Source organism: Hyperolius riggenbachi, chromosome 4 (genome assembly GCF_040937935.1).
Source record: "Hyperolius riggenbachi isolate aHypRig1 chromosome 4, aHypRig1.pri, whole genome shotgun sequence".
Classification (NCBI taxonomy): Eukaryota; Metazoa; Chordata; class Amphibia; order Anura; family Hyperoliidae; genus Hyperolius; species Hyperolius riggenbachi.
This window is the reverse complement of record NC_090649.1, coordinates 235,075,878-235,103,722: the sequence shown is the minus strand read 5'-3', so window position 1 is coordinate 235,103,722 and position 27,845 is coordinate 235,075,878. Positions and strand designations below refer to the sequence as shown.

The 27,845-nt window shown below is 43.0% G+C and overlaps 1 protein-coding gene across 4 annotated transcripts in view; it reads right to left on the bottom strand.

Annotated features, from left to right (window-relative positions):
• The window catches only part of FAM135A (family with sequence similarity 135 member A), a 180,272-nt gene that overhangs the window by 9,330 nt on the left and 143,097 nt on the right, over positions 1-27,845 (bottom strand). For all 4 annotated transcript variants that reach the window (XM_068281457.1, XM_068281459.1, XM_068281458.1 and 1 more), the window contains 6 exons: positions 19,573-21,910; positions 13,703-13,863; positions 11,950-12,041; positions 4,883-4,980; positions 2,286-2,437; positions 769-879 (listed from right to left, as the gene is read on the bottom strand). In XM_068281457.1, the coding sequence (XP_068137558.1) occupies positions 769-879; positions 2,286-2,437; positions 4,883-4,980; positions 11,950-12,041; positions 13,703-13,863; positions 19,573-21,910 (2,952 nt within the window). The remainder of the gene's footprint in view (positions 1-768; positions 880-2,285; positions 2,438-4,882; positions 4,981-11,949; positions 12,042-13,702; positions 13,864-19,572; positions 21,911-27,845) is intronic.

Genomic DNA, 27,845 nt, shown 5'->3' with positions numbered 1-27,845 from the left:
ATGTGGAATTAAGCTTCAGGAATCAAATCTCAGCTGTTCCTTCTTTCACCTAAGGAACATTGCAAGGATTAAACACCTCATACCTCCAGCAGTTCTTACAACCCTAGTTCATGCCTTCATCAAATCAAGGATGGACTACTGTAGAGTTCTCTATACAGGCCTTTCAAACAGAGACCTACACAGTTTGCAATGAGTACAGAATACCACTGCAAGGCTGTTAACTAGACCACACCATTGCCACATAACATCAACCCTTCGCTCACTCCACTGGCTATCGATAAAAAATTGAGAATTCTGTTTAAGATTGGCTTATTGACATTCAAATCCTTGCACAATCTGAGACCTGGATACCCGAAGGACTTGTTGCAACTGTGCTAAACAGACACCCCCCCCCCCCCCCCCAATCTTAGATCAAAAGGATCTAAAACCTTGGTAACCCCCAGAGTCCACTTTAAAACCTTTGGAGACAGAGCCTTCTTTCTTGCTGCCCCTACAATTTGGAACTCCCTGCCACACCCAATCAGGACATCTCCATCCCTGGAAGCATTTACGGTAAGTCCAAACTTATAGATCTATGCGCTTTGGTTGAATCCTATGGGAGAAAAGCGCTTTACAAATGTTATTGTATTGTTTAACTCAATACAGGTATATGCATGAATATCAGTGGAAGAGGTGACTATCAAAGTAACTCCTTTCACTGCATTTAGACCTGTCACTAGTTAAAACATTTTACATTAATAACAAGGCTACTTTAAGTTTCAGGCATACCTGGCTTTTTGCTGAGTTTGTACAGGAAGGTCTGTCGAGGATCAGAGTGGTCACGACAAGTCAGCTGTAATAAGGAGCCTGATTTTTTCCATTTCTGCATGAACCACAAGCCTGCAACAAAAACAATAGAAAACAACAGCTAACAAATGTATTGCAAAAGCAGAATTTTGTTTTAAAAAATAATAAGTTTTCAAACCAGTACTAGGTCCATCTCTGTTTATTGGCAAAATAGATGTATATGAAATAAAATCACATCTTGGAAGAAAAAGGCTAAGGCAGGGCCGGGCCGAGGTAGAGACGAGAGAGGCTCCAGCCTCAGGGCGCAGTGTAGGAGGGGGCGCACAACTCACTCAGCTATCATTCCCCTATTGTGTTTGAAGCAGAGAGAAATAAGAAAAGGGGATACATGGCAGTGACTGCAAGCCAGATAACTAGAGATTAAGGTGTTGGAGGTGTTGGGGGCCCTGGGGCGCCTCTTAGTCTAACAGCAATCAGTGTGTGTGACGGCTGGGTTGGGAGGGATGGAGGGGCGCACTTCGGTGTCTCAGCCTTGGGTGCTGGAGGACCTTGTCCCAGCTCTGGGCTAAGGCCTAACTTCTATCTGGTTCTTCTTGATTTGTATAAACTGTGCCTGTATGTATGTGAGCCTAAGGCACATGACAAATGTTCCCTGACACTGCAAATTAAGTATAAACTTTAAGGTGAAAAACAAAAAAATGCTTTAAAAGGTACTTGATCTATATCACATTAGTCTAAATCAAAATGAATGAGATATGGTATTTTAAATGTAGTCACTTGAACTCTGCTGACTGATTAATTCAACATAATGAGGATGAAAGGGCTAAAGGTACGAACACACGTCTGATATTTCTGAAAGACTTGTCATTTAAACGAGTCGTTTGAACGACAGTTGGACAGGTGTACGTTCGATCGTTAGACTGATAACAGCAGTTTTGACATCCGCTTGGCGGATCCGTGGACTAATGGCGTTCAAACGACAGTTAGGTCCGTACATGTGTACAAGTGACTTGTTGTTTGAAAGTCTATTACTTTGACACTAACAGACATTCAAAGAACAAGTTGTTTGATCAGTCTTTTGATCTGCTCCATTGTTCTATCCAGTCCATTGACCAGTCAAACGACATTTAAATTAGCTGTAATTAGCATTTCAAACGTTTTGTCGTCTGTGTGTACAAGGAATCTGAACCATTTTTTGTTTGAATGACAAGTCGTTCAAACGTCCGGTTTGAACGACAATCGGGAATAAAATCAGACCTGTGTACACACCTTATAGCCTGGTACACACCATGCAATTTCCTGTCAGATAGGTGGGTCGAATAGATAATTTCCGTCAGGTCCGATATGATTTCCGATCGTTGTTTTTGACTTATTTGAATAGAAGTGATCAGAAAATGTCAGAAATGATACATCGACCCATCTATCTGATGGAAGATTGCATGGTGTGTACCAGGCATAACATTACAGTTAGCTTCTATGCTTTTATTATGATTTCTTACCTGTATTAACAAGCGCACTACTGTTGTAGAGCGTACCCAGGTGTGGTCCAGATAAGGAAAGGAAAGTGTGCAGCCTATTAAGATAACATTTGAATCTTGGCCTTGAGAGTACTGATCGTATGATTAAATTTCCCAAAGAGTGTCCTATAAAGCTAAAAGAATATAGGTTATATTAGAATTATATAACAACTCCATTCAGTTTTGCAGAAAGAGAAAGCTCTTCATGAAGCATAACATAAAACCTACAAAATATTTAGCAAATTTATATTTTTTTTCCCTCTCCCAGCTTGATCTGTGCAAACGGATGGATGAGAAGGTCCTACATCAGGGGTGCCCACACTTTTTAGGGTCACGAGCTACTTTTCAACCTGCAGAGTCCATGAGATCTACCTCCCCCAACCTACACCCCCCCCCCCCCCTCCCCTGCAGCATACATAAGGATCCTTATCAAGCTTACCCCCCAAAGCCCAGCGAATAGCAGCAGCAGGAGCGAAAGTATATACATGAAATACTGCAAATGTACTGTTTTATGCTGGCCATAGTTATGCTACAAAGCATATATAAGCATACACTGTATATGCACACTTCTCCGCATGGTCCAAATGTATTGATTTGGTGATTCCAGCTCTAAACTACCAAGTGCTAGACAGGAGAAGCTGGCATCCCCCATAGTGTCCCCTCCTCACCCCTTGCGTCCTGTGAAGAAGTTTCCCCACAGCAGCCTGCACACAAAGACCTGGGGGGAGGATGGTATTACAGGGCAGATTCTGTGCACACTATGAGGCAACGCTGACATTCCTTGTAAACAGATGCTGCCTGCTATGTGTGTCCAGCATAGAAAGAGACATGCAGAGAGTGGCTGTTATTCCGAGGACAGAGGCCAATCTGCAATAAATTAATATAGCTGTCAGAACTTTTAACTAGCAAGGAAGCGTGCTGCTGTACTAAGACTCCCCTATGCAGAGATGGCATATATACCTCACAGGAAGACGCTGACACTACTGGCATGGAGGAAGAGAGTCTGGCGGGGTGTCAGCATGTTTACTCTGGTGACCCTCACACCAATTTGAGGAGAAGACGCTGCTCACGCAGGCTGCCTGAAGAGGAGGAGAAGCTGTGTGTGTCACACGGCCTGAAGGGGAGGAGGCCTGTCTCCTCATTTGCTCCTCTCCCCTGTAGCCACGCCTCCCCTGTAGCCGTGCCTCTCCCCTCTTTTCACTGATGCTGTTAAGGCAGCAAAATCTGACAGCCGCGCTGCGTAGCTTCAGATTATGACAGGACGCGGCCAGGATCTACTCAGCAGGCGGTCGCGATCTACCGGTAGATCGCAATCGACCTATTGGGCACCCCTGTCCTACATAATATCCTGATTTACTACTGTTCTTTCAGTCAGGTGATTGGGATTAAATTATATTTGCTTGTTACAATACCATGGCAGTGTTCCCCACAGAATTCACTTCCAGCCAGGTGGCAGGAAAAATGTAGCCGGGTGGAGCAGGAAAGGGAAATGCAGGGCTGGCGCTTCCATAAGGGCAACTCGGGAAATTGCCAAGGGCCCAAGAGTCATCGGACAGGGGACACAGAAATTGCACAGTACACACCCTACACATATAAACACAGAGAAACACACACTACACACACATTGCACAATAGGCTTTTCTCAGACAGAAAAAAAGCTTACCCAGACACTGCAGTAGCACGTGGAAGAGGCGGGACCAGCTAGGGCTGCAGTGACTATTAATGAGGATGAGAGGCACATGCTAGCAGCTCCCTTTTAGTGTGTCAGCAGCAGGAAGTGTGAGGAAGATAGTCTGCTGTACCAGTGTACAGCTTCCTCAATTACATGATTTAGGTTTGAAGCATGGTGTGGCCGGTTCTGATAGGAGGGGAGTGAGGAGGACAGTGAGGAAGAGAGCCAATGACAGCCGGGCGCTCAAGAGAACTAGCATTAGGCCGGTAGGGCTTGGGAAGAACAATGCCTAGTGATGGTCATGTCTGGCATGTGATCAGTTTGGTCAGGAGATAGATACTGTGCAAGGCATGATCATGTACTAAAGCAGAATGTGATCACTGCAAATCAGAGCTTTGCAAATCTATTAGCCGATCAAACAAATCACATGCTTCTCCATGAGTTCTCCTAGACATGACCATCATTAAAAACAGGGAGACTATCCATACTTTCTCGGTTTATTTTGCTCATATGGACATTTGATTTTGAAATGATAAACTACAAGAAGAGCAATTTTAAATTATCTATTTACATGATATATAATCTTTTTAATCCTCATGCTAAACATAAGTGTAAACAAGTTTACAATCTTATTTGTATTAAATTCATGATATACAGTATATAGTGAATTATGTGGAATGATGCTGAAAGCGATTTAGTATAATTACCATATTTTCAGAATATATATTTTTTGTCCTCTAAACCTAGGTGCGTTTTACAATCCAGAACTTCTTTATATTCCAGGAAAATATGGTACATTGCATGGGAGTGCCCTCATACTACTGAAATGTTATAAAACTGCCCTGAAGCTGCTTAATTCCATTGCGGCATGTGTGGCCGATTATTTATCAAGCTGTATGAATCTTACCTTATCCTAGAAACAGCCAAATTGTAGATCTGAATATACTGTACAATTTCATCCAAAAGACGATCGGTCATTGAATCAAAGTCAGCAAAAGTATCGTTCTGGCAAAACAAAAATATTAAGAGGTTATATTTATTAGGATTCTTCTTTTGATAAGTACTATATGATTTTATTTTATAAGCAGCTTCTGATTCTGTTAGGTCAAGTTAGCATTATGATGCTATTCAGGAAATATTGGAATACTGCTACAGTGTGTCTCCATAAAAAGCATAGTAGGGAGGGCAAATGAGATGCTAATAATGTTGGGTTGTTTTCAGGATTATGCAAATTTTGTATACAAATTTATGCAGCTTTAAAATGGACCAATGAAATTCCATCTCAGCGGGATTCAACTGGTCCCATTTTCAACTTTCATATACACTCGTATTTGCATATGAAATTTGACTAATTGTGCATCAACTTGGATTTTTTTAAATCTCAGTGACCACCCACATTGGATAGCATTGGTTTTCCACATAGTCAGACTGAAATAGAACACTTAATGTTAAAGAACAAGCGACACCCATGCTAACCTAGTAATAAAAAACACATATATAAGTAGATAAATACTACCTCTACTTACATAACAGATGTATTGTGCTATCCACGTAATGATTCCTGCAAATTTTATAAAGGAAAAGGAGAAAATCCTATTCTAGGCAGTGGCCATTTTGCCAAGCTAATGTTGACATCATATCCTCCCTGACTCTTGTTTTCCCCTCTCCCTTCTCTTGTTCATTGTGTATTCATTACCTGCCCTCCTCCCAGAGTCTTTTTTTTTTATTTACACATCCAATCACTGAGTCACCTCAGCCTTGTTTGTAAACACAAGTGATCAGCTGGGCAGGGAAATAAATGGAAGAGGAGGAATATATTATAGATAAAAAGAACTCCCAGCATTCAACATTTTGGCACTGTTTGGCACTAGGGCCAGTGCTCCTAAAGTATGTGATAACTCACTTAATACACTCAGACCAGTTGCTGTTGAAATTTGATTTTTATGGTGACAATACTGCTTTAATAGAAATCATTTTCCTTATACCGGAATCACAGCAATACATCTCTCAGCTCACCATGGAGTTTAATCTCACCTGAAAAAAAAAAACAGACTGCAGGAAAAAAAGATTTGATACTTACCCTGGGCTTCCTCCAGCCCCATAAGTACGTCTGAGTCCCTCGACGTCCTCCCGTGGCCTGCCGTTCAGCTGCAATCAGCACCGGTAACTGGCTCAGTCGCATCATTTGGGGACTTCTGCGCATGTGCGGGAGGTCCATGCATGCACAGCAGACCCACAGATGCGCAATCTGTGGGTAGGACAAAGGGACACTGAGAGCCCGATATAGTGTATGTACTGAATAATGTGGAATGTTAGTAAAGTGAGGTAAATATACTCACAAACATGGGTTACCACTAAGGCAACCACTGTGTAGGCAGGTGAGGAGATTAGTCCTGTCCTCACTCAGTCGCTCTCTGTAGTACAGGAAAAGTAGGGCTTAGCACCCCTCCACCAGGGGTGGACACGATATGTACAGTGGAAGAAATAATTATTTGACCCCTCACTGATTTTGTAAGTTTGTCCAATGACAAAGAAATGAAAAGTCTCAGAACAGTATCATTTCAATGGTAGATTTATTTTAACAGTGGCAGATAGCACATCAAAAGGAAAATCGAAAAAATAACCTTAAATAAAAGATAGCAACTGATTTGCATTTCATTGAGTGAAATAAGTTTTTGAACCCTCTAACAATAAAAGACTTAATACTTAGTGGAAAAAACCCTTGTTTGCAAGCACAGAGGTCAAACGTTTCTTGTAATTGATGACCAAGTTTGCACACATTTTAGGAGGAATGTTGGTCCACTCCTCTTTGCAGATCATCTCTAAATCCCTAAGATTTCGAGGCTGTCTCTGTGCAACTCTGAGCTTGAGCTCCCTCCATAGGTTTTCTATTGGATTAAGGTCCGGAGACTGACTAGGCCACTCCATGACCTTAATGTGCTTCTTCTTGAGCCACTCCTTTGTTGCCTTTGCTGTATGTTTTGGGTCATTGTCATGCTGGAACACCCATCCACGACCCATTTTCAGTTTCCTGGCAGAGGGAAGGAGGTTGTCAAATAATTATTTCCTCCACTGTAGATAACGGAACAGAGGTACCAGCAGGATAAAAACATATATTAAAAATTCTAAAAATGCTGTGGAGGCAGCGGTGGACTCACCTCCTGAAAGCAGATACGTAACAACTGTCTGACAAGCATCAAAACATTTATTTATAAATACCCCAAGGGTGTGACGCGTTTTGCAGGCGAAGCCCACTTCCTCAGGCAATAGAAGGGGATCACAAACAGTAGCTCGTGTTGGACGGGTTTAGCGCCTCTGTGCCTCAGCCAATTGCTGTGTTTCAAGGGGGGGTGGGAGAGAGAGAAGGATTGCGTGACTGCCTGACTATTCTGGGATGGGGAGGGGGGAATTACGACACTGGGGGAGAAGGGTTTTGTGGTTATTTGCTATGGGGGCAAAATAATTCTGCGACTGCCTAACTGTGCTGGGATATTGGGGGGGGTCAAGACTGTGTGTGTGTGTGTGTATGTGTGTGTGTGTGTATATGTATGTGTGTGTGTGTGTGTGTGTGTGTGTGTGTGTGTGTGTGTGTGTGTGTGTGTGTGTGTGTGTGTGTGTGTGTGTGTGTGTGTGTGTGTGTGTGTGTGTGTGTGTGTGTGTGTGTGTGTGTGTGTGTGTGTGTGTGTGTGTGTGTGTGTGTGTGTGTGTGTGTGTGTGTGTGTGTGTGTGTGTGTGTGTAGCTCTCCTGGGCTCGGCAATGTTTAACCACTTTACCCCCAGCGGTACGAATTTCTGCGCCCCTTTTTTCCCTCCTAAAAAACCAGGGACGGAGAAATCCGTACCTTCCGCGCTACCGCCGCTGTCCGCGCTCCCGCCGCTCGTGCGCGCGCACCCGCCGCTCGTGCACGCCGCCGCCCGCTCGCCCGGAGATCAATGAACGGGAAAATCCATTCCCGTTCGTTGATCTAGCCCCCGCAATGATCTGCTGCTTCTTTCAGAAACAGCGAGATCATTGTGCGTCTCCCAGCCTCCTACTGCTTCCTGTAAGCGTCCTTCCGGACGCTTACAGGTCGCATGTAAACAAACACTCTGTGGCCATCTTGTGGCCAAATAGTAAACTACACCCTAAAAGCATTTTACATATACAAACATGACATTTACACAATAAATTAACTCATTACCTCCCACACTCCCCAATTTTTTTTTTTTTTTGTAATTAAAAAAAAAAAAAATACAATAAAAAAAAAAAACATAAATAGTTACCTTAGGGACTGAACTTTTTAAATATTTATGTCAAGAGGGTATAACACTGTTACTTTATAAACTGCGGGCTTGTAATTAGGGATGGATGCAAAACTGAAAAAAATGCACCTTTATTTCCAAATAAAATATTGTCGCCAAACATTGTGATAGGGACATAATTTAAATGGTTTTATAACCGGGACAAATGGGTTAATACATTTCATGGGTTTTAATTACAGTAGCATGCTTTATTTAAAAACTATAATGGCCGAAAACTGAAAAATAATAATTTTTTCCCACATTTTTTCCTATTTCCCCATTAAAACACATTTAGAATAAAATAATTCTTGGCATAATGTCCCACCTAAAGAAAGCCTAATTGGTGGCAAAAAAAACAAGATATAGTTCATTTCATTGGGATAAGTAATAATAAAGTTATAGACGAATGAATGGAAGGAGCGCTGAAAGGTGAAAATTGCTCTGGTGGTCAGGGGGTAAAACCCCTCAGTGGTGAAGTGGTTAAAGTAGCTCGTGAACCAAAACGTGTGGGCACCCCTGGTTTAGCCTATTTATACCTGTATGGAGAATCTAGGTTGCATTCTTTGTCCCTGCCATATCACTCAATTACTTGTGTTGGGAACAGGGCTGCTGTTAAAGTGTACCCAAGACTGCGAAGGGGGGGGGGGGGTATACATAACTGGGGCTTCCTCCAGCTCCCTCCAGGCCATTCACTTCCTCGTTGTCCTCCTCTGCCTCCTGGACCCGCCGGTAGAAGCCCCGTGATTTTCAGCCGGGGGTCACTCAGTCGTATATTGGAGCACATTGCGGCTTAACGGAGCCACTCAGGACGGCGGCGAGGGGCGCATCCGTGCTTATGGGGCTGGTAGAAGCCCCGCGTAAGTAAAAAAAAAAATGTTTAAACTGCTAGTCTCTGGTACACTTTAAGGACAGACCTTAGTAAGGGGTGCACTGTGGCCTTGTTGTAAACACATCCCCTACATTGGGGCCCCTTTTAGTCATAACATTCAAGCACACATCTGGCCCTGTCTTGAGCCTCCCGCCTCCTTTTCGATGGGCCCTTCCGCCATGGTGCTGCTGACCAATCACGCAGCAGGGAGAAAGGAACCATCAGAAGTAGGCAGGGCTAGGTGATTTCAACCCCACCCCACGTTGTCAATGGGAAGGGAATTAGAAGAAGAGATCTTGCCTGCTGCTGCTCTCCTCTGCCACTAGGCACCAGAGATTCCACTAGAGACAGGAAAATGTAAGTATGTTGCGCCCCACATGGCACCCAGTAAACCTTTTTACCCCACCCACATAGTACATAGCACCCAGTATCCGCCATATTATTATTTTTATTATTATTATTATTTTTTATTTATATAGCGCCAACATATTCCGCAGCGCTTTACAAAGCACAATAAGACGACAAGGGGAACATAGATACAACTTACAAATGTACAGCAGAGTTCCAAGCAGCACAAATATTGTTACAAAAACAGTAAACATTAGGAGGCTGACCCTGCCCTTGCGAGCTTACAATCTAATGGGTTGTGGGGGACACACTAGGTAAGGGGGTGGAGGATGGATGAGGCAGTGACCCTTTGTCTCTGATTACACTGTGACAGATAAGTAAATAAGGGCTATATAATGTTATAAGCTTGTCTGAAAAGGTGTGTTTTAAAGGCAGCCATACACTGGTCGATGTGCCATCAGATCGACCAGCTGACAGATCCCTATCTGATCGAATCTGATCAGAGAGGGATCGTATGGCTGCCTTTCCTGCAAACAGATTGTGAATCGATTTCAGCCTGAAACCGATCACAATCTGTTGTGGTGGTGCTGCCGCCGCTCCCCCCGCCGGTATACATTACCTGAGGCTGGCTCCCGGGCGTGATGTCCCCGTCATGTGGCACCTCCGGCTCCGGCATCCGCATAGAACTTAAGCTATCACACCAGTGACAGCGGAAGTTCAAATAGAGCGCCCTCTAGTTGTACTTCCGCTGTCACTGGCATGACAGCGGAAGTTATGCGAGGATGCCGGAGGCGCCATGACGGGAGCAGTGACGGACGGGATGCCCGGGAGCCAGCCTCAGGTAATGTATACCTGATCGGATCGGCCGCCGCTAGCGACGCGCTCCCTACCCGCGGGCGATCGAGGGTAATTTCCCGCACGGCGCGATCGACGGACCGATCCGATTTCGGGAGGAAATCGGATCGGCGGGTGCGTGTTGCGCGAACGATTGGCAGCAGATTCGATCCCAGTGATCGAATCTGCTGTCGAAACTGCCGCAAATCGGGCCAGTGTATGGCCACCTTAAGAGTGCGTTTGAAGATGTCCAGGTTTGGAGCATGACGTACAGGCTGTGGAAGAGAGTTCCAGATAAGGGATGATGCTCGTGTAAAGTCCTGGATGCGAGCATGAGAGGAGGTGATCAGCTTAGAGGCCAGGAGAATTTCTTGGGAGGAGCGAAGGTTGCGGGAGGGACAATATCTTGAGATTAGTGATGAGATGTATGGAGGGCACAACTCATGCAGGGCTTTGTATGTTAGAGTCAGGAGTTTGAACTGGATCCTCTGGGTAATGGGTAACCAGTGGAGAGAACGGCACAGTGGGGCTGCATCGGAAGAGCATGTGGAAAGGTGAATGAGGCGGTCCGCTGAATTTAGTAGGGATTGGAGAGGTGCTAGCCTGTTTTCTGGTAGGCCACAGAGCAGGGTCTTGCAGTAGTCTAGGCGGGAGATAATTAAGGCATGAACAAGCATTTTGGTGGCCTCTTGTGTGAGGAAGGGACGGATACGGAATATATTTTTGAGTTGGAAATAGCAGGTGGTGGTTAATGAGGCAATGTGAGGTTTAAAGGAGAGCTCTTAGCCTCACCCACACGACAACCAGTACCTACCAGAGGCAACCAGTGTTTTCTATAGCCTGCCTTCACAAGGCACCCACAAACTTGCTTAGCCGGCAACCAGGACCCCCATAGCCCACATCCAGTACCCAGTACCACCATAGCCCACACCTGGCACCTACATAGCACCCACCCTCCCCTAGCTTGCACCCCGTGCCTCCCTTAGTTTGCACACACATAGTACAAATCCAACACCCAGCAGAGCACACCCCATAGCCTTTACCCACCAATCATATGAAATTCAGTAACTCCAGGGCCCACATCCACATGGTACCTAGTACCCCCATAGCCTGCACTCACCTGGCACCCAAACCTGTTTAGCACCACCTACAGATGTGCATTCATTGCCACTCAGCACCCAATACTGCTTAGCACCCACTGCTATTTACCACCCAGTGCAATGAGGCACTCAGTACGCCTTAGCACCAACTGCAAGTCAACACCTAATAGTGCTTAGCAGTCATTGCAACATGGCACTCAGTAGTACTCAGCACTCCCAGAAATTTGGCACTCCAGCTACTTAGCATCCAGTATTGTAAAGCACCCCCTGCGGCTTGGCATCAAATACTACTCAGCACTCTACAAGCCCTATACAGGAATGGTAGCCAGCATATAAATGGTTAGAGGTCTTGCTAAATAAACACCGGGACACTTTAAAAAAATAAAATAATGAAAACCGTAACAGTGAACACACATCTCTGGCAGTGTCTTTTGAAGACATTTCAGGTCTGCCTCCATTTGTAACATTTGCAATACACATTGAATACTGAACTAACAGATAGTCGAGTAGTTCTCATCTCTATGCTGTATGTGTGTTCCTCACCTGATTTCTCTCTGACATAAGGAAGTCTTTTCGCCCTCCGGGCAGTCCAAGTTCAATGTAGGTTCTCACTAGACGGAGGTCAGCACTATTTCCTGCACAAAGAAAGACACCAAAAATAGCTATTAGAGGCTTTAGTCATTTCAATCACCATAAAAATGGTGTCCATAATATTCTTAGAGAAAAAATTTTACAGACAGGTCAACTCGAAAACCAATAGGGGAATGAGCAAAAAATTTAGAAAAATAATACGATATCACAAAGCGAATGTAGAAAATATCAAGATCATCAGAGAAGAATGTGTATGCTGTCTAATTACCATATTTTTCAGACTATATGATGCAAATTTTCTCCCCCAAAAGTCAGGAGGACAAGTCACTACATTTTATAGTCAGAATACAGGAATACCCGACTTATGAATGTCCACGATAGGAACTGCTGACCCACCACAATGTCGGGGACTCCCTGTACTGTACTGTATTCTACTTTGTTTCCGGTGTTCTCCTCTGCAACCCTGTGTTGTGTTTACAGCGCAGCAGAAGCGTCTTGCCTGATCCGAGGACACCTGCAGCTATCGGAGACCTCTCCTCTCCATTACTGTTCCCCTAGTGATGGACATATGTAATGACAATACCAGGAAAAGATGGCATTAAGGGAACAATGAGGGAGAGAAGAGGTCTCTGATCGCAATGGACGCCCTTGTTAAGACAACTTACGTGCGATCCTTTGAAGTGCTGCACGATGGTAGTGCAACCGCAATAATTCTACTACGTTAATTAATTTTAGTGAATCAACCCCAGAGCTGCACAACAGAGGAAGACAAACTGGGATAATGGAATACACAGGAGAGCACAAAGCAGCACAGAGGAGGACAAAACGGGGATAAACAGGGACACAAAGCGGCACAGAGGAGGACAAATGGGCACAATGGAGGACACACAGGAACACAAGGCAGCACAGAGGAGAACAAATGGGGACAAAAAGCGGCACAATGGGGACAATGAAGGACACAAAAGGGGTACAATGGGGACCATGGAGGATACAAAGTGGCACAGAAGAGGACAAATGAGGACACATAGCAGCACAGAGGAGGACAAATGGGGACAATGCAGGACACAGAGCAGCATGAAGGAGGACACAAGGGGGGCAGAAGAGGACACAAGAGGCAGTGTTCTCCCCAGGCTCTTTTAGCCGGGTGCTTCACCCGGATGATTTGGGTGACCACCCGGCTGTCATCTGCTTGCCTCTTAATCATTCTACTATGCTGTAAGCAGAGCTGCCCCTACTCTGCATTCACCCATCATGCTCCACCCAGCTACTTTTTTATGTCACCCGAATGGAAAAAAAATCTGGGAAGATCACTGAAGAGGTATAGTTGCAGGTGGAAGTGAAAGTGAGCTGCCAGCAAAGTAACCTTTTCAGAATTTACCGTAACATCATGTCACAATCATTGTCATATGTAGCTGCATATGCTACAAATGTTTCCCTTTCTAGTTTGTGACACTGTGCAGTGCCATTGGAGATGACAAAGCAATATGAAAAAAATAATAAGAAAAAAATCATGCTCAGAATGTTGTCATGTCTTTGCCACTATCTGATTTAACAATGTCATTGTGTTTGTATGTGAGCTTACTTCCATACATCAATTAATAAAAGAGGGTCAATACAGTAGTGATATTCCTTACTTGGATCAGCTTTTGAGCGTATTCCCGCTGTAAGGAAATTAATTTACACAAGGTCGGTGTGCAATACTTACCGTCAAGTCCATGAACACACACAATCAAATGGATTCCCTCATCACAGCTGTCATCATCCTCCAAGCTGAAGTATGGAACTGTGGAGGCCAACTGAGGCACATCACTGTACAAAAACCCAGGCAGTTTCAATTGCTTTAAATCTTCTTTGGCCTGTAGGAATCTACAAAACATAAAACACATTAGAAGTACAGCTATATAATGCACTGGCCCTCCCATAAAAATACATCTAGTCATTATTCAAAACTATGCACTGCTCGTAGCAAATATTTCAAGGGAAATTCTTCCAAAGGCATGTTTAGATATCCATGTTAGAGAATGTTTTGAACTTGCTGCAATTTTCAAAATGGAAATAAAATATCACAGAAAATAATGACAGACACTCAAGATGACAGAGACAAAGGGATAAGGCTCAGAATGCTAGGTAACAGATTAGGGATTGAGGTCTGAGATACAGATCGTTGGCCAGTGGTGGCCACATAACATTTAGCTAATTTTACATGTGGACAATAGCAGACAACAGCTGTAGCAAACAATATGTAAAAAAAACCCCAGCAAAATGCAATTTGTAATGCACAATTATTTAGTGAACTCTAAAACGTAAGAAATCAAATAGTAATTGTGAATGTAGCCATCCACTTGTCCAATGATGAAGACTGTTTTCCAAGGTCCCTAATTCTAATTATCTGATTAAGTCTTTATAATTATTAGGAGGTTTCCCCTCTTGTTATTGGCAGAGTATAATCAACTCTGATGCTCCAAACACAATGCTGCCACTGAGCATCAACTCTTATAAGCAACTGCATTTCTGAAAAATAAGCTATCTTATAATAATAATAATATCTTATAATAATTATAATACTAATAAGGTACCTACAGTGAAGAATATGATTACAATACAATAACAATACACTCCCAGCTTACAATATCCCCTGTGCACAGGGTTATAAAGAAACAAAGAACAATTAAGAGGATTGTGGAGGAAGATCAGAGGAAGATATGGAAGACAAGGAAAACTTTCAGAGAAAACTGTTCGGATGTTGCTGATACACAGCTGTATTTGCACCATTCCATGATGCAATACTGTATGATTCGGATCCAGTTCTCATCATGCCTAAAGAAGAAAGTTTCTAAAGTTTGCAAGAAAACTATGTACAAGCATTGAAAGGTATTACACCCAAATAAAAAATAAATCTTTGCAGGATGCTCTACACAAAGATGCTGTACACATTCAAAAGATTATCTGCAAAATATCCGTTCCTGCAATCTGCATTCATAGTCTATAATAACTGCAGATCCTCATACACACCTTGTTTAACAGACATTCATCTGAAGATGAGATCCACCAGGATGGATTTTCAGATCTGCAGATGATTGCCTGTTAAACAAGGTGTGTATGAGGATCTGCAGATATAGACTATGAATGCATTTTGCAGGAATGGATCTTTTGCAGGAACAGATCTTTTGCAGATACTGATCTTTTGAATGTGTACAGCATCTTTGTGTGCAGCATCTTGCAAAGATTTTTATCTGATGGGGAGTTCAGCTCAATAGAATAGACTGTGTAGGTATGGCTCTCATACTACATGGAAGGGGGTAAAATTGGTCTGTGATCTTTCATTTATCTTTCAAATGTGTACACACCATAACACTGTACAATACCTCGCTCACAAAATTAATTGGAACTTACTGGAACTTGAGGTTCATAATGTCTTAAGATATTCCTTTTAGGACACATGCTTTCAAAATGCCAATTTTGACACCTGGATCACCTATGCAGATAATGTGGGCCTCTCGTACATAACCTATTTTACACTGAGATTTTCTGGCAGATTTGCTGTCAGATCGATTATTTCCAACATGTCTGATCTGATTTCAGATCGATTTCCGATCCTTTTCCGATCAATTTCCGATAGGAGTGAACAGAAAACAGTCGGAAATCGATTGAAAATCAGATTGGACATGTTGGATATAATCGATCTGACAGTAAATCTGCCAGAAAATTTCATCGTGTGTACCCAGCATAATTGTGCATTTTACAGTTTAACAACGGTGCATGGCCAGTCAGCCGGCATAAAATAGAAGACAAAACCACAACAAGATTTCAGAGAAAGATTAACTACTTCCATACCAGCATTCTCTGGCCCCTTAAAGGAAACCAGAGACTACATAAAAGTTTTACACATACCTGGGTCTTCCTCCAGCCCCATGTGCACAGATTGCTCCCACGCCGCAGTCTTCAGCCTTCTCCGTTGCCTGTACCGGGTCCCATAACTTCTGCCAGTCGCGGCCAGTCTGACGCAAGAGAAGTGCGCTCTCTAAGTATCTCTCCAGGGGCTGCTGGAGACATACATAGAGAGTGCACGTCTCATGCGCAGACTGACCGCGACTGGCAGAAGTTATGGGACCCGGTACCGGCAACGGAGAAGGCTGAAGACTGCGGCGTGGGAGCGATCTGTGCACATGGGGCTGGAGGAAGCCTCAGGTATGTATAAATCTTTTGTTTTATTTAGTTTCTGGTACACTTTAAAGGGATACTGTAGGGGGGTCGGGGGAAAATGAGTTAAACTTACCCGGGGCTTCTAATGGTCCCCCGCAGACGTCCTGTGCCCACGCAGCCACTCACCGATGCTCCGGCCCCGCCTCTGGTTCACTTCTGGAATTTCCGACTTTAAAGTCTGAAAACCACTGCGCCTGTGTTGCCGTGATCTCGCTCCCGCTGATGTCACCAGGAGCGTACTGCGCAGTCGCAGACCATACTGGGCCTGCATAGTACATTTCTGGTGCCATCAGCGGGAGCGAGGACACGGCAACGCAGGCGCAGTGGTTTTCACACTTTAAAGTCTGATATTCCAGAAGTGAACCGGAGGCGGGGCCGGAGCATCGGTGAGTGGCTACGCGGGCACAGGATGTCTGCGAGGGAACATTAGAAGCCCTGGGTAAGTTCAGCTCATTTTCCCCCGACCCCCTACAGTATCCCTTTAAGGACTGCTGGTAAATGCAGACCTGGATTTATTAATGCTCATTCCTTGACTGTAACAGCACAAAAATTAACCATTTAAGCCGCCTAGATGTGATTCTCATGTCCAGGCGGCTGCTGCTGTGCTTCTGCGTGCTCCCGCATGCCCCCCGCTAGCCCGGAGATCAATGAATGAGAACATGGTTCCCTGTCATTGATCTAAGTCCCCGGCAGAAAAAAACGACGGCTTCTCATCAGAGGCCACGGTCTTTCTGCGAAAAAAAAAAAAGTTTCCCATCCTCATTATGCTTCCTAAAAGCGAGCACTTCGCTTCCAGGGCAAAAAAAAATAAAATAAAAAAAAATCTCACCAAATAGTAAAACTACATCTACATACATTTTTTTTAAATAAAATAAGCCCATATTATTACATTTAAAATTAACTGTTTACCTCCCACACCAAAAATGACCCAAATAAAAGTTTAATGAAAAAAAAAACAAATAGGGTCTGAACATTTTTAATATGCATGTGAAGAGGGTACATTGCAAACATTATAAATTAAAAGCTTGTAAATAGTGATGGACGCAAAACTGAAAAAATGCACCTTTATTTCCAAATAATGTATTGGCGCCATACATTGTGATAAGTTTCTTCCAAGTGCCCAGGAGCACTCACAGTGGCTTTAATGCAGGAAAGTGTGCCTAGGTCCTCACCCCAGTACCAAGGGGTCACAACATAGAATCTCGCCAAAGGACCGGCACCACTCGATGTATTTAGAAGCTCTTTATAACTTTATTGGCATCAATATGATAGCAACGACAGACGCTGTTTCGGCCCCCATGGGCCTTTATCAAGTTGCACAGGATCATCAAATGACAATATCAAAACTGCACATATATATAGTCAAACACAATTACCCACGATTCCTCCATCAGCCAATCACCAACACCCTAGGGCAGAGGACCTGATGGAAGACTTATGCCAAAAATACACCACCAATAAAAACACAATGTTCAAATTTGAATCTCACCACTCAGAGATCAAGAGGAGTTTCCACAATAACATGTAACTGCTGCAGCAGTCCCTGATAGGCAAAATGGTGTCATGATCACATGACAAATCACATGTCTTGTCAGCTGACCAGCACACAAAAAAAAAAAGAAAAAAAAAATCAAGATGCGACGCATAAAAACCGCCACAACAGCAACGCATACAAGAAGCCGCATCACCGCAACAGCAACGCGTACAAAAAGCCGCATCACCGCAACAGCAACGCGTACAAAAAGCCGCATCACCGCAACAGCAACGCGTACAAAAAGCCGCATGTTGGTGATTGGCTGATGGAGGAATCATGGGTAATTGTGTTTGACTATATATATGTGCAGTTTTGATATTGTCATTTGATGATCCTGTGCAACTTGATAAAGGCCCATGGGGGCCGAAACAGCGTCTGTCGTTGCTATCATATTGATGCCAATAAAGTTATAAAGAGCTTCTAAATACATCGAGTGGTGCCGGTCCTTTGGCGAGATTCTATACATTGTGATAAGGACATAATTTAAATGGCGTAATAACCAAGACAAATGGGCAAATAAAATACATAGGTTTAAATTATGGTAGCATGTATTATTTTAAAGCTATAATGGCCAAAAACTGAGAAATAATGAATTTTTTCAATTTTTTTCTTAATATTTCTGTTAAAATGCATTTAGAAAAAAATAATTCTCAGCAAAATGTACCACCCAAAGAAAGCATAATTGGTGGCGGAAAAAACAAGCTATAGATCAATTCATAGTGATAATTAGTGAAAAAGTTATTAGCGAATGAATGGGAGGTGAAAACTGCTCTAATGCATAAGGTGAAAAATACCCGGTAGCTGAAATGGTTAATTCATGAATCTTTCAGAAATCCTACTTACATTTTAATATGACCCAGACAAGAGTTTCAAAATTTTGCCACTCAATAGCAAACGCTTAAAAAAAAAAAAAAAAAAAAAAAAAAAATCACATGTCTGCCTCTGCTGGATCACTTAGGTTCTCAGATGTCTAAAGGTTACTGTTTTAATTTCCCACGTTAGTCTAGGCCGCTAGTCTAGGGCTTTTTTGACAAGAATCTAGCATGTGTACAGCCTCCCCAAAGCTTTGCTGAGAGATCTAGGCCCATATGCAATTCACCTTTCCTCCTGAGTTTTCTCCTAGGTGATTTGTTCACACCTTGTCAATGCCTTCTACACCACTAGCATACAAGAAACTGCTCAAAATAATTTTGATAATCATTTTCAATCTATATTATCTGGACAAATAATATAGCTGTTAGCAAAGACAAATGACTACAGAGGACTTACAAAATGTTTTTGGCTAGAGATGTTCCCAATTCCCAGCCCAAATGTAAGCATAGAGTTTACTTTGCCTCACTTAATATTGGGAATTCCAGAGTCATTAGATACTGGAAGCAAATCACTGACCTCCTACACAATAAAATGAGATGATCTGTCTACTAAACAGTGAATTAAAGGAGCTGTCTTTTCTGCTAGAAAGGTGCACTCATAGGTAGCTGTACATAAACTTTTCTGATAAGTTCTATGAAACATGGGACAAACAATACAATATCAATATTGATTAATTTGTGTAATATACACCAACTAATTGGTTATTTTCAAACCAAAATCCAAATTGCTTTGACATACTGTATTTAAATCAGAAATGTCTCCTATAGGAGTATGGAAGCTTGATTTTATATACAAACCCACACCAGTCTGTATATTTCAATGTATATATTTTCTGTAAACATGATTGATCTACACAGGCACACAAATCCTCTGCCTATGTACCATGTCACCATGATGTGCTTCAATTAACCTGTTTATGCAGGGGAAAATAGATGCAAAAGCATATTAAACTGAGAGGTACTCACGCTAGCATTAAAGGCTTTGGAGAGCTTTCATACCAAGCAAGAGTTGAAGAGGATCCAAGAACTGCACAACCCGGTTGCTTTGTTACAGCATCAAGCATATTCCTAGAAGTAAAAACAGTTCCACAAGGGGAGTCTCTCAGCGTATAGGAAAATGATAAACAACTGGATGAACAAACACCTGGCATATTCAGGGAATCTTTTAAAAATTCAGAACCCATCCTCTCAGATCTCAGAAATCGATCATGTGGAGAATCATGAATGACTTCACATTCAGGATCATCAGATTTGTATAATGGGCCATCTGTCTCCTCATAGTAGCCATTCTCAATCATTTCTTCATTCTGTTCCTCATCATCATCATCATCATCATCCTCTTCTTGTAGTGGTGGGCCAGAGGACTGCACATTTACACTTTCCTGTGAGGGACTGACATGCTTAAAGTCATCTGCAGGACTAATGTCAGAAATGTCAGTGCTACTTTGAGAGCCAAAATGATTTTCTACTAAACCTTGCTTGACAATGTCAGTGCTGTTAGTGGAAGAAGGTATAGCAGCAGAAGGACTTGTACTAGCAGCTACAGACATGTCTTGGTTTAATTGTTTTGGTTCATTTTCATTTATGTTATCTTTGTCTGTTTTCAACAAAACCTCATCCATAACAACTGAGCCAGATACTACGGATTGCTCTCCAACAACAACAACTTCTGCAGTAGGCGCAATTTGGGAGTCATGATAATGTATTTCAGGAATTGGGAACTCTCTGAAAGTGGTTATAGAGCCAGTTAGGGGGACAGGAATACTCTTCACCTCGTTCTGTGTTTCCTCATCAGAAATAGCAAACTGAAAAAGATCTCGGATATTTGACAGAGAGGAATGAATGGGTACAGTTTCTTTGTCAGAAAACACAACACTCTGAGGTTGTAAGAGAATGTTAGACGTCTTAGAATCAAACTTTGGTATTTCAACTGTACCCAAGTCAACTACTGTTTTACTGTCTTTTAACTGGCTTTCAGGGACAACAGAAATCCTAGAACTCTCATCTGGGGAAAGCTCATCATCGTCAGATGGCAAAGAGTTTATAGATGTCAAGGATGACTGTATTTCACTTAGAGCACTTGTGCTTTCTGTGCAGTGGCTTTCTACTGTGGCTTTCAAATTAGTTTCCGGTTTTAGCAAAAGAGGTGAAAATACTTTATCATTTGACGCTGGATCCTGTTCAGTTGCATTTACCAAACAAAGGTCTGGATTTGGATGAGTTGCAAAAGAGCTGGGTTCGCTTTCCACACCAGAGTCCGAAAATCGTGATGAGGAGCAAGTTACATTAATGTCTGGTAACTTTATTGTGTCTCCGCTTACTACAATGTGGACTTCTTTGGAGCCTGAATTTGGTTGGTTACTTTTCAGCTTAGAAAGGGCATCCTCATTGCCAGGGAGTTTGAGATTAGTATCCAGTGCAAGGTCTTTATCAAATACAGAATCTGTCTCTAGTAAAGATGTTACAGGTCCAGTCAAAGCCGATAAATTCTGCCCCTGCATTTCTTCCTTAACAGTGTCCTTTGCACATTCTGACTTTGATCCAAAAATAACAGTTACTTTTTCACCTTCATAGGTGTTTTTGCTACTTGGCTTTACTTCTATTGTTCTCAGCCCAGAAGGTATTGTGGGTTGGCTAACACAACTCCTTTCCTCTTGTTGAGTAACCATATCAGTCCTTGTGAATTCAGTACCTGCTTGCTGTGTGTTGAGTGTACCTGAAATGGTGGAGGTGGTAAGAGATGTTATGAGGCCCGATTCCCAAGCACTACTGTGGCTTCTCTTAGTATTGTCACCACTTGTGGACCGTGGTCTAGTCATGACGGTATTAGATGGCAGAGAGTTATGTCGCTTTTGCCAAGTTTGCAATCCAGAAGACTTTGAATCACTTGGTAGAAACCCTGTATGAGGATTATGTCCATCTTTTTGGCAATGTGAAGGCCTGCCTTCAAATGGTTTAGCCATGGCCTCTGCTGTAGCAGCTTTTAAGCATTTGTAGCTAACTAAAACCACAGAGTCTTTAGAATTCTGTTTCACCATCTTTTTAGGATTATCAGTTTTCATCGTCCTCATAAGTTTATTTCCTTTTGTTTTTGATTTATCATCCTCATTTTTAACTTTCTGGGTTTTAGTTAGTGGCTTTTCACCGTCAACACACCAAGATGAAGTAGAGACACCTTCTCCTTTGACTTTTAGTTCTGGGCTGGAAGGACTATAAGTATATCCTTCTTCGTTGTCAAGCCTCTCCGCTTTGCTAGAATCTGACCTTTGCAGGTTTTGAACTCCTAGCCAAGGCCCATCCAAATCTGTCAAATAATAACATAAGACTTTTAGGGAAAGCAATTAATAACATGAGTAAAAACATAATAAAAGACTAAGCAATGAAAACTGCTAAAAAAAAGTGTTAAAAGTTAGTTCAAGCTTTAGTTTTAGGTTAGCAGCAAAATAACAATAAGATGAAAACTTAACAATGCTCTGAAACTACACTTCCTGACAGACTGAGTTTGATAGTACCAACTGCTCAAAGACAAAGGCATAACAATGGAATATGAGAAGCTACAAATGAACAAACACCAAAAAAAAAATAAAAAAAAAATAAAGGAAATGCACTCAGGTAACACTAAGACGTTACTAAAGGATGACGAAACAGATTAGCAGTTTGTACAGTCAAACTTATATAATGACTTTTTTCTTAATATACTGTACATCACAAGACTGCAGAAATGCATCTATGGTCATTTATTGTAAAAGAAAGCTGTGTAGTTGATTAGCATAATATATATATATATATATATATATATATATATATATATATATATATATATATATATATATTTATTTATTTATTTATTTTTTGTCATTTTGAGAAATTATACTTTTGAATTTACAAAGTAAGTTACAGCAGTTACTGCTGTCAGTAAAAGAAAAAAAAATCAGAATGAATGTCCCCAGAGGTGTGAGAAGAATAGGTTTCTGTAAATTAATAATAACCCTACTAGCATAAAGAATAACTACACCTTTAAAGTGAAAGTCAGATGCCGTCCAGACATGTTTGCAAGCTATAAATGACACTCCTTAAGGTAGCCATACACTGGTCGATTTGCCATCAGATTCGACCAACAGATAGATCCCTCTCTGATCGAATCTGATCAGAGAGGGATCATATGGCTGCCTTTACTGCAAACAGATTGTGAATCGATTTCAGCATGAAACCATTCACAATCTGCGGTGGTGCCGCCGCCGCTCCCCCCCCCCCCCACACACACACACCACGTATGTATTACCTGCTCCGGCGGCGACTCCCCAGGTCTCTGCTGTCTTCTTCTCCACTCTGGTCTGGTCTCCGGGTCCGGCATGCTTCACTTCTTCCTGTCTGGGGGAAGTTTAAACAGTAGAGCGCCCTCTACTGTTTAAACTTCCTGTCCCGGCAGGAAGTTCAGTGAAGCATGCCGGACCCGGAGACCAGACCAGAGAAGACAGCGGAGACCTGGGGAGTCGCGCCGGCGGAGCAGGTAATGTATTGCAGCTGTATTGCGTCGGTCGTCGAGTACTCGAACGCCGCTAGCGACGCGCTCTCTATTCGTGGGCGATCGACGGTAATTTCCCACACAGAGCGATCGACGGGATCGATCTAGTTCGGGACGAAATAGATAGAAATTTAGCGTGTAGCGTGAACGATGTGACAGCAGATTCGATCCCAGTGATCGAATCTGCTGTCGATCGGCGGGGAATCGGCCTAGTGTATGGCCAGCTTTAGTCAGAGAATACCAACAGCTCACAATAGTGACTGTGGCTATGGGGTACCTGGCAAGACTACAAACATCTGTTCTGAGACTCAATCATTGTCCTCCAAAATGTGATTGGTCTTGTTAAAGCTCCTTTTCATCCCGAGGAAGTTTTGGCCCAGTGTGCCACCAGTATTGTTGATTTATAAAAACATTAATGTTTTCTTAAAGGAAACCAGAAACAAAATAAACTAAAAGCTTTATACAGTGGTTTGCAAAAGTATTCGGCCCCCTTGAAGTTTTCCACATTTGGTCATATTACTGGCACAAACATGAATCAATTTTATTGGAATTCCATGTGAAAGACCAATACAAAGTGGTGTACACGTGAGAAGTGGAACAAATATCATACATTATTCCAAAGATTTTTTTACAAATAAATAACTGCAAAGTGGGGGGTGCGTAATTATTCAGCCTCCTTTGGTCTGAGTGCAATCAGTTGCCCAAAGACATTGCCTGATGAGTGCTAATGACTAAATAGAGTGCACCTGTGTGTAATCTAATGTCAGTACAAATACAGCTGCTCTGTGATGGCCTCAGAGGTTGTCTTAGAGAATATTGGGAGCAACAACACCATGAAGTCCTAAGAACACACCAGACAGGTCAGGGATACAGTTATTGAGAAATTTAAAGCAGGCTTAGGCTACAAAAAGATTTCCAAAGCCTTGAACATCCCGCTGAGCACTGTTCAAGCGATCATTCAAAAATGGAAGGAGTATGGCACAACTGTAAACCTACCAAGACAAGGCCATCTACCTAAACTCACAGGCCGAACAAGGAGAGTGCTGATCAGAAATGCAGTCAAGAGGCCCATGGTGACTCTGGACGAGCTGCAGAGATCTACAGCTCAGGTGGGGGAATCTGTCCATTGGATAACTATAAAGGCTCATACACACATCAGACTATAGTCTTTGGAAAATGAAAGATCACAGACCAATCTTACCACCCTTCATGTAGTATGAGAGCCATACCTTCACAGTCACTCCCCAACAGAAAAAAATCTTTGCAAGATGCTGCACACACAGATGCTGTACAGACACTAAAGATCAGTATCTGGAAAAGATCTGTTCCTGCCAAAGATCCGTTCCTGCAAATTGCATTCATAGTCTATGAGATCTGCAGATCATCATACACACCTTGTTTAACTGACATTCATCTGCAGATCAAACAATCATCTGCAGAACTGAAAATCCAGCCTGGTAGATCTGATCTGCAGATGAATGTCTGTTAAACAAGGTGTGTATGATAATCTGCAGATTTCATAGACTATAAATGCAATTTGCAGGAACTGATCTTTTGCAGGAACAGATCTTTTGCAGATACTGATCTTTTTAATGTCTACAGCATCTTTGTGTGCAGCATCTTGCAAATATGTCTGTCTGATGGGGAGTTCAGCTCAATAGAATATACTGTGTAGGTATGGCTCTCATATTACATGGAAGAGGGTAAAATGGGTCTGTGATCTTTCATTTTCCAAAGACTATGGTCTGATGTGTGTATGAGCCTTTAGTTGTGCACTGCACAAAGTTGGCCTTTATGGAAGAGTGGCAAGAAGAAAGCCATTGCTAACAGAAAAGCAAAAGAAGTCCCGTTTGCAGTTTTCCGCAAGCCATGTGGGGGACACAGCAAACATGTGGAAGAAGGTGCTCTGGTCAGATGAGACCAAAATGGAAGTTTTTGGCCAAAATGCAAAACGCTATGTGTGGCGGAAAACTAACACTGCACATCACTCTGAACACACCATCCCCACTGTCAAATTTGGTGGTGGCAGCATCATGCTCTGGGGGTGCTTCTCTTCAGCAGGGACAGGGAAGCTGGGGAGTTGATGGGAAGATGGATGGAGCCAAATACAGGGCAATCTTGGAAGAAAACCTCTTGGAGTCTGCAAAACACTTGAGACTGGGGCGGAGGTTCACCTTCCAGCAGGACAACGACCATAAACATAAAGCCAGGGCAACAATGGAATGGTTTAAAACAAAACATATCTATGTGTTAGAATGGCCCAGTCAAAGTCCAGATGTAAATCCAATCGAGAATCTGTGCCAAAATCTGAAAACTGCTGTTCACAAACACTGTCCATCTAAACTGACTGAGCTGGAGCTGTTTTGCAAAGAAGAATGGTCAAGGATTTCAGTCTCTAGATGTGCAAAGCTGGTAGAGGCATACCCTAAAAGACTGGCAGCTGTAATTGCAGCAAATGGTGGTTCTACAAAGTATTGACTCAGGGGTCTGTATAATTAAGCACACCCCACTTTGCAGTTTTGTTTTTTTCAAATGTTTGGAATCATGTATGATTTTCGTTCCACTTCTCACGTGTACACCACTTTGTATTGGTCTTTCATGTGGAATTCCAATAAAATTGATTCATGTTTGTGGAAGTAATATGACAAAATGTGGAATACTTCAAGGGGGCCGAATACTTTTGCAGACCACTGTACATACCATGGCGGGGGACCGGAGGATTGTTCACAGATGAGGAGGCTATGGGGGGCTGGCAGAAGCCCCAGGTAAGTGAAACTTTTTGGGGGGACATTACAGGTTTCCTTTAAGGTATTGATGGGAAATAAGCCAGCAGTACTTAATGCATGCTTAGCCTACAGGGTTATAAAACAGTTTTGCCTTACATTACCCAGTATACTGAAGTGATGCAGCATGGACATCCTTTTTTTAAAAAAATGTGCTTGATGTTAAGACATTCAGTCACTTTCTGTTTTAAAGTGTACCAGAGACTAAATAAACTAAAAGTTTTATACATACCTGGGGCTTCCTCCGGCCCCATGCGCATGGATTCCTCCCACGCCGCCATCCTCAGCCTTCTGCATCGCCAGTACCGGGTCCCATAACTTCTGCCAGTTGTGGCCAGTCTGAGAGAGCACACTTCTGTTATATAAACCTGTAGCCTAAGCATGCATTAACTACTGCTGGCTTATTTCCCATCAATACCTTAAAGGAAACCTGTAACGCCCCCAAAAAAGTTTCACTTACCTGGGGCTTCTGCCAGCCCCCCACAGCCACCCCGTCTGTATACGATCCTCCGGTCCCCGACCATGGCTCAGTTTCGTTATCGCCGACTTGCAAGTTGACGGCCACTGCGCCTTACCACACAGGTCCTCGTTCACACGCCTGTTGCTGGGAGCGTCTTGTGCAGGCGCAGTATGAAAAATGAGGGGGTACCTAAACGAGGACCCGCAAGGTTAGGGCCGCGCAGGCGCAGTGGACGCCGACTTGCGGTAAAGAAACTGAGCTGCGGAGGGGGACCAGAGGATCGTTCAGAGACAGCACGGGCACAGGGAAGCGGCAGGGGGCTGGCAGAAGCCCCAGGTGACACTTTTTTTTTTGGGGGGGGGAGCATTACAGGTTTAGTTTAATTGCACAGACTCATTTCAGAATGATCTTACTGTTTGTACGAATGCAGAAAGCAATGGCATACAACTGAATGCCGCTTTTAAGAAGACAAGAACACAATCTGAAATACTTACAATACAGGTCTTTTAGGTTCATTTGCAATCGCTCCACAAAATCTTGGTGGTTAACAACTTATCTAGATGCATTGAATGACGTATACCGTATGTTATGGCCAGAACCCAAAGTTCCCCCAGAGTCGTTCATCATGGCAGGGAAACCTGCCATTCGTTCCTGCAGAGCGGGTGCTGGCAGAAGCAATGTCTCCTGCCTTCGCGCCCTGCTTCCCTGCTGCGACGAACGACTCTGGGAGAATGGGAGTGTCCCTGGCTGCCAGAGCTGAATAGGTGGGGGCAGGGGGAGGAGCCAGAGCAGAGGAGCCGGCTTAATTTCTCACATTGGCACATCAGGAATCTAATTCATTCCTCACATTGGCCGCAGTGAGACGGCCACTTCTAGTTTTGACCGGCCAAAACCTGAAGTGGTCAGACTTTGGGTTCTGGCCGTAACATCTACAACACACTTTGATGGTGATTTAATGTTGCAGCATTTATCAAACACTGAAATATCAATTTCTGGTGGACTAACCTTTCATGGTGTAAGTTTTAATAATATTTTACACTGCAGGCTTCAGAAGAAGGATTATTATTATTTAGTATTTATATAGCACCAACATCCTCCGCAGCGCTGTACAGAGTATATCGTCTTTTCACTAACTGTCCCTCAGAGGAGCTCACAATCTAGTTCCCTACCATAGTCCTATGTCTATGTATGTATTGTGGAGTGTATGTGTTGCAGTCTAGGGCCAATTTTAGTGGGGATGTGGGAGGAATGTTTTTGGGATGTAGGAGGAAACCGGAGTGCCCGGAGGAAACCCACACAGACACGGGAAGAACATACAAACTCCTTGCAGATGTTGACCTGGCTGGGATTTGAACCAGGGACCCAGCGCTGCAAGGTGAGAGCGCTAACCACTACGCCACCGTGCTACCCACTACGCCACCGTGCCTACAAACTAGGCACTTTATAAGCTAAATATCAGAAAGCCTTGCAT